The sequence below is a fragment of the Ammodytes marinus genome, assembly GCF_949987685.1.
Source record: "Ammodytes marinus genome assembly, chromosome: 11".
NCBI lineage: Eukaryota > Metazoa > Chordata > Actinopteri > Uranoscopiformes > Ammodytidae > Ammodytes > Ammodytes marinus.
In genome coordinates, this window is record NC_137215.1 from 14,407,305 (window position 1) to 14,420,182 (window position 12,878).

The window sequence follows — 12,878 nt, forward strand, 5'->3', positions numbered from 1 at the left end:
TACTTACTGTATTTGGTCACTTTTCTGCAGTCTGAAAACTTACCCAGGCTTAGTTTGTCATATGGAATTGGGTAAACAGCATGCGTCTCAGATGACAGCCAGGTTATACACTACTGCCCTCTGCTGTCGAGAAACCTTCAGTGTCAAAGCCAATATGAATATGATTTTGCAGCTCTTACTTACCCAATGTTATATCAAATGAATTATACAAAATACATGTGTGTCCTTTTAGCATTACCTTTTGTTAACCTTGTCTTTGTGCTGCAGTTAAAAAAACACTACCTCCCCAGTTAGCTGTAACCTTTGAGTGGAAACCAGAGATAACAAATATACTAAAGTAAATAATTATACATATTGCCTGGCTAAAAATGTAAGTAGAGGCAAAAAAGGTAATGCAAAAAAAGGTAAGGTTTTCTTTGCGACTGTACCAGCTTTAACTTTTAAAACAGTTGATCGGATGGTTTGAAGCTGCATTTCAGCACAGAAATAACATGTTTAGAGATCAACATTACAGATGAACTACAACAAGTTGATTTTATACTTGCATCACATAATTTATTTATTTCAATAAAAATGCATAGAACAGATACAAAAACAGCTTAACAAACTTTATTGAAATCAAGTCATTCTCTGTATTTAAAAAAAAGCGATCACGCTTAACGTGTTTTCAGGATAATTTAAAACGTACAGTACATACAAACATCAGGCACAGATTTGGTAATCTCCGACTAGTGCAGGCGTTGTAAAACACAGTAAGGACAGGTTTCTGAAATGCATGTTAACAGGAGGTTAATGAGGCCAAGTGCAGTCAAGAAAACATTCTGAGTGTGAGATAATGACTAAGAAAAGTAGAGATTAATCCCAATAATTACTCAGAATTAGTTTGAAACCTTTTCTTTTTCATATATTTGATCCAGATCCTGATTGATAAAAGGCACGAGAAACAATAGTGATGAAAACACTCAGTTTGCTGCACAGCTTGAGTGAAGAATTGCCCCAATCACTTGTCCATTTATCACATCATTCCTTCTTGATCTAACTGGATTTTATTGTGTCATTACCCCCTGGTTGCCAATCATGTTCATAATTTTTCTGGAAGATTTTCCCTTTCGCACTGACCAGGGTGTATAACAATCCTGCCTTGAAAAGAAACACCAGAACCTACTGCAGCTCAAAATATGACAGAACCCTGGCTACTGAGACCAGAAGAACACTGACTTTCAGCACACATAGCTTAGTTGTCTTAAAAGAAAAAGAAAAGAAAAAAGGAGGAGAAACAATCCTTCAAAAGGAAGTGTAAAGCAAAATTTGCTAAATGAAACAAAGTGACAGATAAAATGCCGGCATACAAGACAGACAAGAGGACAGAGGCGGCGGACAGTAAAACATAAAAGTTGCTCATCAGCCAATCAAACATCATACAGAAGTAATAATTATACACATTTGTGATGATGCCTCGGTTAAGCATGTAAACATTTCAAGTAGCCACAGACTGTGTGCAGCAGGATATAATGTAACATATTATTTGTATGCGAGTGCTGGGAAATCACAGTGAAGATGTGAAGGATATATAACCCAAAGAACAGGAAGAGAACACACAACTTAAATATTTCAGAGGGATGAAATAAGCTCCATGGCTCCTATGTTGCCTCGTTTTTGTTAGTGTTTGTTTTATCCTACATGGAGTTAGACAGATTCTACCACATCAAGGTGATTACAATAAGTGTCCAGTAAGAACTTACACATTCACCCTTTAAAAGTACCTCACTGTGATTGTCTAAACTGTGTTTTCCTTCGTGGTAAACCCCAACTATCTCACAGACGTATGTAGGCTAAAAAGGAACCAAAGAAAGCGTGCACATTTTACAACAGTAAAAAAATGGAGATAAGTTACTGTAAGTGAGGATGTGGAGCATCTGAAGAGTCAAAGACCGAGAAACTGAACAGATGGTTAAAACGTGACAAAAATAAACAAAGGCCTGCGCTACAGTTTTGGGTTATGGAGTTGCCAGTGTGTGTCTGTATTAAAGCTCTGTGTCTTGGAAGCTGTAGCACGCCATCCTGACCAGCAGGGGGAACTCTTACAAAGGTGTAGGAACATCTTGGTTCATGGTCAATCTACACATGTGACTGAAGCCAACAATCATGCTACTTATTTTACAGTGTTGACTTGGACTGGGTCCAGTGAGTGTGAACACTGAAGAAAAATCGGTAATCAATTAATATGAATCAAAGTGGATTAACCCTTAAACTGGGTAAACTTGTACAATCATGCAACACACTCCTCGGACCATTACCATCAGAGCCTCTGCTTATCTGACAAATGTAATATCACACAAGGTGCATCTGAAAACTCTCCATACGTTTCAAGTGTCTGACTGTGACTCACTATACTGCTGGAACAGGGTCACAAAAAGTACATTTGTGAGTAAAGTGAGTAAAAGAAACAGCATTTGTGCTAAAGCCATATAGTAGTGAGCCAAGCAGCGACATTCAAATAATATGAAGATCTTTTCAAACGCCCCATTTTAAGCCTTCACTAACTAATGACTGAATATATCCGGCGTTGTGATTTACCGTAGCTTATAAATGACCAAACTACAACATTTTAAAGTTACACTCCGTAAGATGACCATCTGGTTTATTGTCTGTTGAGTTCCTACCTTTTAAATTGCGAATTAAATCAATGGTGATTGAGCATATGACCCACTGATAAAAGAGCCTGCATTTGCTGCTTTGCCCAGTAAAACTATCGGAGTGTCTGATTTAAACTTCCGCACTGCAGCAGTGCGTTCTCTTGTACTCAGGACATGGGAGCACTGAGTTCCAACCGGTGTGCTATCTGTTTGTTTTTTTAATTTAGTTTTTATATACAGTCAATGGCTTTTATCAGACATGGTCCTAGGTCCCACATGTTTAACCCTCATCCTACAGACTTGGGTCATTTTGACCTCTGGCGGTAAACTTTGTCATATCTCACTTGCTTTACTTGATCTTTCCATTTTTTTCTTGACAAACACCCCCCCAATGACTTCATATAATCAGTCAAAATCGCCCAATTCTGCCAAAATGACCCCAGTCGGTAGTCCATGTATGTAATTAAAATAGGTTGGTAGGATGAGGGTTCGAAATGTGTGAAAATGTCTTTGCTTTCTGGCAATTTAAAAAACACTTCCTCAAAAATACATGTTTAACATTCTGAAATATAGCCTTCAATATATGAAGTGGACATTGCAGAGCCGGTTTGTCAAGTAATGGAAGCCAAGGTAGTGCAGACCTGAACTTCCACCCTGATCTTATACCCGTGTATAACATTTTTTTGACTAACAACGCAACATTGATCAGGATTCAACACATCCGCATTCATCAGACAAGTTATGACAAGTAATCAGACAGAAGCTCTACTCTAGCAGCTTGACATAACACATCTCAGAAAATGCACTTAGGGTTTATATGATTTTTTGTGTAAAGTGAGAACCTGAAGCAGAATTAAACAGCATTTGGATTTTTCCCATCCATCTCAAAACCAAGCCCAGACCTGCTGAGCTGCACAGACCTTGACTTGTATTCCTCCCGTTTCCTGAAAACAAAGTATGTTTTCACTCCACCAAAACACCCAATTCAAAGCTCTACAATGATTTGAAGTTGACATAACATGATGCACCTACAGTAAAAGATAAATTCAAAAAATTCTGAAATAAAAAAGCACATGAAGAGTTAAATCAGTGTATTGTAGAGAAAAAGTACCAATAAATGTTTTCTACATTAAAAACAAAAACGGTGAACAAAACAGGTGTTAACCCAAGTCTTTTTGGTGGAGAAACTGGTAACGTTTGAGTTGGAGCCGTAGGTAAATACTTAAGGGAGTGTGGATAGGAATAGCAGCACAAACTAAGCCTCCAGCAACAAACAGCAGGAAGTGTTCACAGGGAAGCTTTCTTAAAGCTAGCAGCAATAAACTGCTGCATGCGGGCACCATGGGTTTTTGAACAGAAATGGTAATTTAAGAGCTTCACTCTTACGTTATGTTATGTCGTCAATATTAACTCACCCAAGAGTGCTGAAAATATTATGGTTTCATTCATCTGTCAAGAACCCGACAGTGTGTTTTTCCCTTAAAACAACAAAGAGAGTCCCAGGTCCCAGTTCTTAGTCACCTTATTTCTATAATACAGCATTGAGACGCTCCATCACGGAGCTGTAACCCAGTGTTAAAGCATTATAAAGGCCATATAAATAGACGTGATACAAATATTTGCACGCAAAGGAAAGACACGGCCACTTTGGGCGACGCTCATTGGACAGTAAAGCAGGGTTAGCTCGTCTCTGGAAGTCTGACATCAAGTCAAAAATACTATGGTTGCCATTTCGAAAAGCAGGGTCGACAATGCATCTTTCCTCCCTTTCTTTAGAGGTACAATGCATCAATTACTCCGAGCTGAAGCTGAGAGACCATTATAATAACTTATCTAAAAGCTGCCAACATTTAAGTAATGAGCCTGTTCAAAATAAGTCACGTTGACCTTTTGGGAATACGCTCAAAAACGTCTTCTTGTCTCGGGCTGTTTCAAGACAGTCTCAAATGACCTGCTTGCAGAGTGGTCACTGGCAGTTCAGGTCAGGGCTTCTGAGCCAGGCCCAGATCTGGATCATCTCCTGCGGGGTCCTCGGATGAACCAGCATTAAACTCTTGTATGCGCAGGGGTTTGACCTGTACTTCTCCTCAATGTTAAAGGTCCTGAAGCCTTTGTGCTTCTCCGGGGCCAGCCCTAGCTTCCTTAGACACATGCCCGTGTATACGTCATCTATTGGATAGAGCGCCACGTGTTGGGACACATTGTGCAGACGGGCAGCGACGTCCCCAGAGTAAAGGTACCCGCCTCCCCCGGCATACGGAGGGTACGTCCCGGTGTACATGCTCTCCGGGATGAAGTATTTGACCTTCTTCTCTCGGTGCGGCCCGGCGTTGGTGATCACGTCACCCACAAACAGGTCCCTGGCTTTGGGCTCAGAGAGACCCGCCAGGAAGTCCAGGATGCGGTACGTGTTGACAAAGACGTCGTCGTCGCCTTTGAAGACGAAGCGAGCGCCGGAGCAGCGCGTCTGGATCCACTCCAGGAACAACACTTCCTTGATGGTTAAGTTGAAGAAGGAGTCCCGGTAATCCCACTGGATGATGTCCCGGTGGAGGGCGCTCTCGTGGCGCAGCATCTCCGATAGATCAGGGTGGTGGTCCCCGGCCGTGGCGTTGCCAAGGAGGAAGATAGTAACCACGGTGTGATTGGCTATAAGGCCCGCCCGTCCCCACGACTCGCGGATGGCCTGACGGCGGTCAAAGTGCGGTGACAGGGATTTGACAGCCAGGAGAAGGAACGGGGGCTCCTTACAGATATTGGGCTGGTCCACTGTGATTGGGTGGGAGCGACAGTGCATGTAAATAAGGAAGTCCTTGAAGCGGTCCGGCAGAGAGTTGTAGTCTTTCACCCGAGTGGTGACCTTTAAGTTAGGCTTGCAATCAAACTGGTCAGTGTTCAAAACGGTTTCGTTAAGCCAGTCGGGCATGTCTGCAGCACTGTAGTTAGCGGTCAGGATGGGATTGTTATGGAGGTCCAGAATCTGCTGCTGACGGTTCCAGAAAGCCGGGCTGGGAGTCATTTTGGCCCAGAAGGATGTGGAGGGGATCGTGACCTTGTGACGCCCACTCTTGTCTTGGCTGCTCTGTCGGGAGATGAGGATGAAGATGAAAAGGTTGACCATCATCACCGTCACCACCAGCTTCAACCTCCTCCGCAGCAGCGCCATGACAGTGACGTGCACCCGTCACCACCTGAGCACACACACACACACAAACAAACAAACAAAGACATTTTAGTGTAATCGAATGCTGCTGTGGAGGACAAGTGTTCCGAGTGAACTGATAAACTGGAAGGTCTAATCGAATTTCTGCTGGACTATACGGGATATCTACCAGACAGAAGCTGATTATGTTGTATTCAAAGTCTGCCCATTATCTGTCAGGACATATACACAGGACATTGGGACCCTATCCAACTACACAGAGTTTACTGTTTTTTTTTAAACACTCTCTCTCTCCATCCTGAAGGGGGAGTTGCAGAGTCATATTTACTATAGACTAAAGAACAACGACACAATGTGCAATATGCACCTTATAATTAAGTGTTGCTTATCGTTGCCAAAAATATAAATACAAAACAAACTCACAAGTGAACAGCCTCACAATATTGGACAGTGCAACAAGTTTATAAAAGATGTCCAACCTCAAGCACATTTAGGTTGATTTTAAGAAGTCACAGAATATGTCCTTTGGAAATGAATTTTGATTGTAATGTGGAACTGCAGTAAGTCAGAAGTGAAGCAGTGAAAAGGATGACTGATTCTTCTTTCTAGCACCACCAATCAGTTCAGTGACCAGTCGCTTCAGAGATTTACCACTCAAAAAGGGAACATACAAATATTTGCTAAACAATAACTCTGGTGTAGCTTCTATTTTTTGCTTGTCATTTAAAAAGGCAAGTGTGAAGTTATAAGCACCTGATTCCCGCATTGGCAAACAGACACTTCATCATTATGTAGCTTTAAATGTATTAGGTCTATAAACAGACACAAATAAGATTACTTTATATGAATGTACACTAGCCGAGCTAGTCGAAGTGATGGATAACATTAACTTCAAAGCTGTTAAAATAAATATGTTTGTCATAGATCTTTCTTGCACCTTTGCCTTTTAAAAGCTTGCTCAGTGTGGATGGAAAAGTCTGGACGGTAAAAGCAAATTGATTTTTCAAAGTAATAAGCACATGCTTTCTATTTCAGGGAAATGAGATTGTAATCTTAGTTTTTATGACCAGTTATGGGTGGCACAATGACAAAGTCGTTTTACTACTTCTCTATTTGTCAAGAAGAAAGAAGGATACAATATTTAACCACAAGACCACTGTGACTCATGGTCACATGGGAATGCCAACACATTTAGTTTAAAAGCTGCTGGGGATGTGGTCAGAGGAGATTTCTGGAAATCACCAATCCACAACTTTTTTCATTTTACCATCAAAGCTTTCTGCCTCAGATGTCTCATGCATCACATGAACAGAGAGACTGCATCCCAGGAAATGACAGTGCCAACATAACACTCTAATGAGTAATGATGAGTCATCCTTGCAATGAACCCTGGGTTTGTATAGCCGCTGCAAATCGATTTAGTGAGATTAGAGTTGTCTCTGTCCATCAATGTGCTCTGCAATCATATCAGTGGTTGGCGCTCAGATATTACATAAACAAGTGTATCTTTCAAATACTCTTTAGAAGGATGGTGCTTCACAACAGGGTGTACACCTTTAAACAGATATGTCAAAACATCTTCTGTTACCTATTACCAACCTGCTGTCTCACTACTAAATCCTATTTTTTCTCACTGTTTCACCAATGGGTCACACCATTGAGGCAGAAAATCATTCTGTAAACAGTACAAATCAAAGGCCAACAGGTTATCTGGTTGTGTGTGTGTTAAAGCATATGCGTGAAGTGACAAGACAGGCGGCTATCACAATCAGTAAGCTGCATTCATAAACTGGGAGCTCTGGCTGGAGTCCAAACATAATACAATAAAATAATTGACATCGATCAACCAATAACTCACCTGCGGTCATGTTGTAAGATTATACGGTCAGAAAACATGCTGATGAGCCTTCTGTTACTCATTTGCACTACAACTGCAGCACACTGCTATGCGTTTTATGTCTGGATGATATTTACTTGATTGAAGCAACATCATTGCAGAGGACAATTAAATGTTGATTGGAGGACACAGGGTCACCTTTTAATTTAAAAGAGACCATGCAGCCTTTTGGGAGGATTGATCTGCCTCAGGTTGCTGCTTTGGCAAACCTCTCTGATAACATTATCTTTGCCATGTTTCACTTTATTTTATTTGCTTACTGTAAATGTCTGTATTCGGGCCTTACTTTATGGGCCTCCGAAGCAGCCACATCAACTCTTATTGATGAAATTCTTGTGGCATGAACTTTACTAGACGATCAGAACCAGCGGCGGCTCGCCCATAGAGGGCGATTGGGCGACGCCCTCCTTGAGCCATACCAGCAAGAAACAAAAATATAATAAGGATAATAATAATGATGAAAAATATATATTTTTTTTGTATTTATAATCATAATTTATTATTTCAATACAGTTTTTACCTGCATCTAAGTCTGAATATCATTGTACAATCAGCGCCTGTGCTCTGTCACTCTGGGGCGATTTCGGGCTGGTTGAAAATCGCCCTGTGCGCTCTCATAGACTTCAATGTAAAACTTTTTTTTGTTCAAACTGCAGGCCTCCCAATGCAATCTCTATGGGTTCCGGGGGTGCTCGCCCCAACGTGTCGCCGTCATACGTACAGTAAACAATGAACCAATTACAGTGACTGATACAGTCACATGTCCGATCTGCTACCCAAAGCGGTCATATTCAAGACCAACATAACTAATATCAACTCAGGCTAGGCTGGCCAGCTACTTGATCATGTCATTAAAAGGACTGTAAAATGTAACCATCAAGCAAGTATCTACCAAGATGGATTGGGGGATCGTATAAACGCGGATTTTCACAGGGCTCGTTTGAACGGCTAACGAGGCTAGCAGGATGCTAAGGAGCTAACGCTATGTCCTGCTACCGCTGCATATGGACTGTATAATGGCTTTAATCCATCCTGATGGCAGCACAGACACCGCATGGATAACTTCGGGTGTCACCCCTATGCGTCATCTCTCAGAAAAGAAAAAACAAATATTAAACATCAATCTGCATATGGACGAGCCTGCGCCGTTCAACAGCTGATCCATAGACTGTTTGTTTACTCTGACAGCTGCTGTCCGTCCGCGGCATAAACCCGCCTACCAAGTAACGGTGCTGTAGACAGCGTGGACATATAAAGAAAGGTAGACAGTAGTAACGCAAACCAATGTGATGATTGCACATATGCTATGCCAGCATCCATTTTTGTTTAATCAGAACACAACTGTCAAGTCAATCAGATTATTGTGATTAATTGTAGAGCAGGTCTCTTAACTTTTAAAGAAAGCCTATCTGAGGAGCACACTGGTAGATGACAAGTTATCTGTGATGGCCACAGCCGGATAATTAAATCATTTTAGAGCTAAAATAATTTTATTCAAGAAATTAACTAACTTAAAGGCACTACGAGTAAGATGGCACGTTGGCGTCCCCTTTGGACAAAAGCGGTAGTATTTTTACGACGCCCGCTGTCGCAAATGCTCGTGCCAGGCGCGTGAGCGTGGACTGAGAAGGGCGCAATATAGTGCATGTTCGTGTGTTGAAAGTGTGAGGACTCTTTTCGGCTCCGTGAGAGTGGTTTTGACACTGCATCAACTAATGCCAGTCAGTACACACACCTGCTTGCAATGAGTTGATTCAGCAGCGTCACCTAACTACTCTCTCTCTCACGGAGCTGTGTCCTCACAGAAAGCGAATGAATGAGAGACGGCAGTTAGTAGACTATGGATCACGATGAGGTAATGTGTTTGTGTTGTTGATGTAAATAATGACTATTTCAGATAATGGTTATCTGATGATGGTGAAGCAAAGCAAACTTTGTGTTAGTACCAACCGCTCATTCATTTAGCAGTCTAGTTTCGCTCTCGTGAAATTGTATACACGTTGCTTGGCAACGTCCTCCCGCCCGCCTATCACTCACTCTCCCTTTTCGCTTTTCTTCATTGCATTCTCTTTTTTTTCTTTGATGGTTCAGCCCCGTTATCAGTCATTTATGACGACAAATAACTGTCTCAAACAAGGCTCCCGCTCCCCTTCCCTCACCTGGAGGGATAGGCTTCTCAAATCGCGTTGCAGCGCCACACTGAAATCTGCAACCAATACGGATATGTGACCATAGAGCCTGCACGAGCGAACCGAAAATCGGACTCGGTGTGCGACCAGACCAAAAGCAGTAATAAAAACTATATAAAAACGTCTTTCTTTGCACTGATGGTCTCGTTTGCTGTTAAAGGTAATTTATGATTATCAGAGGAAACATGAGGTTGTTTAAAAGATATTTAAATGTTACTCGTATCCGCTTTAATGTCCAAAAATACTGTACAGTACAATGCTTGTCTAATGTTGCCAGAGTGGTTATGCCAGATGAACAGGAAAAACAAACTGTTAAATGCAATATGACATTGTCATATTAGCTATCTGATTTAGATTAATTTTGGGTCATTTTACCCATCATGGCAACAATTGCCCCCCCTGAGATTATTGTCAGGAGCCGCCACTGATCAGAACACATTTTATGACCACACTTGAGGTGATGGAAGGGACAGAGAAAAAAGGGAACACATGCAAGAAAGATCCACAACCAAACCAGCGACTATTTGCTCATGGCACCGAACTCCTCTGCTACTAGGACGCCCCACTTGGCCTTTTAGTCCAGGCAAAATAGCGTTTTTCGACAGACAAATTGTAAAATAATTTTTTTCAGCTCAGATAATTTCTATGAGGTGTCCAGAACAACATACTAAAAGTCCTAAGAAATCCTAGTTGAGGAAATATGTTTAATTCTCATCAATCCGAGATGTGTGCCAATAAGGCGAAACACCAATAAATCCCAATAGGGCTATTTTTTTCCTTTAGTCCTATCAAAATGAAACTTTACACAATGAAAGTATCCATGATAATTAACATTTTTTGTATTGCAAGTTTCTTTGAAAATTAATTGTAATATGCAAATTAGCTATACACTAATCGTACACGCCCAAAATAAACCCAAATAGGCTTAATTTTTTCCTTTACTCCTACCACAATAAAACTTTACATAGTAAAAGTATACTAGAAAAGTCACTTTTTTTGTATTACAAGTTGCTTTTTAAATGCATTTGAATATGCACATGAGCTCCACACTTATTGAATATCCAATCATCCTACTGCCAATGGGTGATGGCGATGCTGTTTTTAGACTGGCCTCTAACCTGAAAAACTGCCTGGCTTACCTGCCAGGGGTATAACAGGTGCCTCTCATGAATTAGATTAACCCCTCCCTTAGCTAGTGTAATTTTTTACTTTTTTCAGTGCCATTCCCTTTCCTATGCCAAATAGACGAGACTGAAATGGCATGGATAGAGGAGATTGTCACACACCTTGGGACCAAGTAACTCCTTTGTCTACTTTATGCACCATACAGTGCTGCTTGAAAGTATGTGAACCCCTTGAGCCTTTATGAATTTTATTTATCAATACCAGTATTTTTTATATGAAATAACAGATTTTTGTTTATCAATTAAACATTTTTCTTTTCCAGAAATCAATTGTTAAAACAGATTTTAAAAAATGATTTGCCAACTTTTGTATGTGAAAAAGTTTGTGAAACCTGAGCTGCATTGGTAATCAGGTGGGCCAAATTTGTGATGAAATGGACCAATGTAATAAAGAAATTGGGTGGCACTAGATAAAACAGAGATCAAACCAGGTCAGTGTAGGCCCACCAAAGTGAACCCATACAGATCAGACTTGCCAAAAGGGAAAGACAATCTCAGAGGATCTCAGGAAGAGAGATGTGATGTTGCACATTTGTCTGGGGACAGCTATCAATTAATTTATTTGGTTCTTGTGCCATAAACAGCTTGTGTGCATTAAGATCAGCATGATGAAACAAGAGTACTAGCAAGTCTGTGTCATCACCTACTGAGACTGTGTCTTTTGTTCTGGCAGAGGCAATGACAGTTTGGACAATGAGCACATCTGCATCGTGCTTTGCATGGTTTGTGATACACCATTTTTTATCTTACAAGTTTCTTTGAAAATGAATTTTAATATGCAAATGAGCTATACACTAATCAAATATAGGCTACCCAAATTATATCCGCATAGGCTTAATTTGAACCTTTACTCCTACCACATTAAAACTTTACACAATGAAAGTCTACATGAAAAGTAAAACATTTGTATTAGAAGTTAACTTATAATGGTCAAGGCTTTCCAGAAGGGGTTGGTCGAACGTCAGAACAGGGGTCACATCATACTGCAGAGCTTGAGTTGCCACAAACCTCAATGTTGAGTATATGCAGGATTAATCACTGGGATCAAGATCAATCATTGGAAGGAATGTTACTGAAGCTCTCCCAGGGTGTTCATCTAGAAGATGCAGGATCTGCATCATACCAGACCATGATGGCCTTTGAGAGTGAAGGAGGAGGGTTGTCTTCCACAAAACATCCAGCTGTGATGTTTTGTTATATGCTGGCAACAGAGCCAGTGGCTGATACACAATAGGCTCACGTATAGGAGGAATCATAAAGTACTGAATGTGTATGCGACCAACTGCAGCAATATCTGCAGCAGTCACTTGGATCTTTAAAAGAAAAATTTAAGCCTATGCGAATATATTTTGGGTAGCCTATATTTGATTAGAGTATAGCTAATTTGCATATTAAAATCAATTTTCAAAGATAAAAATGGAATATCACAAACCATGCAAAGCACGATGCAGATGTGCTCATTGTCCAAACTGCCATTGCCTCTGCCAGAACAAAAGACACAGTCTCAGTAGGTGATGACACAGACTTGTCAGAACTCTTGTTGCATCATGCTGATCTGAATGCACAGGAGCCGTTTATGGCACAAGAACCAAAGAAAGCAACAAAAACAAGACGGATATGGTGCATAAAGTAGACAAAGGAGTTACTTGGTCCCAAGGTGTGTGACAATCTCTTCTTTCTCCATGCCATTTCAGGCTGTGATTCTACGTCTCGTCTATTTGGCATAGGAAAGGGAATGGCACTAGCCTGGAAATCCAGACCTGCCACTAGGCGCTGGCAAGTTAAATGTGCTGCGCCTGTTGGTCTGGG

General features: G+C 41.0%; 1 protein-coding gene across 1 annotated transcript in view; it reads right to left on the bottom strand.

Annotated features, from left to right (window-relative positions):
- Nucleotides 1–540: 540 nt before the first annotated feature.
- The window catches only part of b3gnt2b (UDP-GlcNAc:betaGal beta-1,3-N-acetylglucosaminyltransferase 2b), a 31,597-nt gene continuing 19,259 nt past the window's right edge, over nt 541–12,878 (bottom strand). The window contains exon 3 of the mRNA XM_080036341.1: nt 541–5,827. Within this exon, the coding sequence (XP_079892467.1) occupies nt 4,603–5,802 (1,200 nt within the window). The 5' untranslated portion in view covers nt 5,803–5,827 and the 3' untranslated portion in view covers nt 541–4,602. The remainder of the gene's footprint in view (nt 5,828–12,878) is intronic.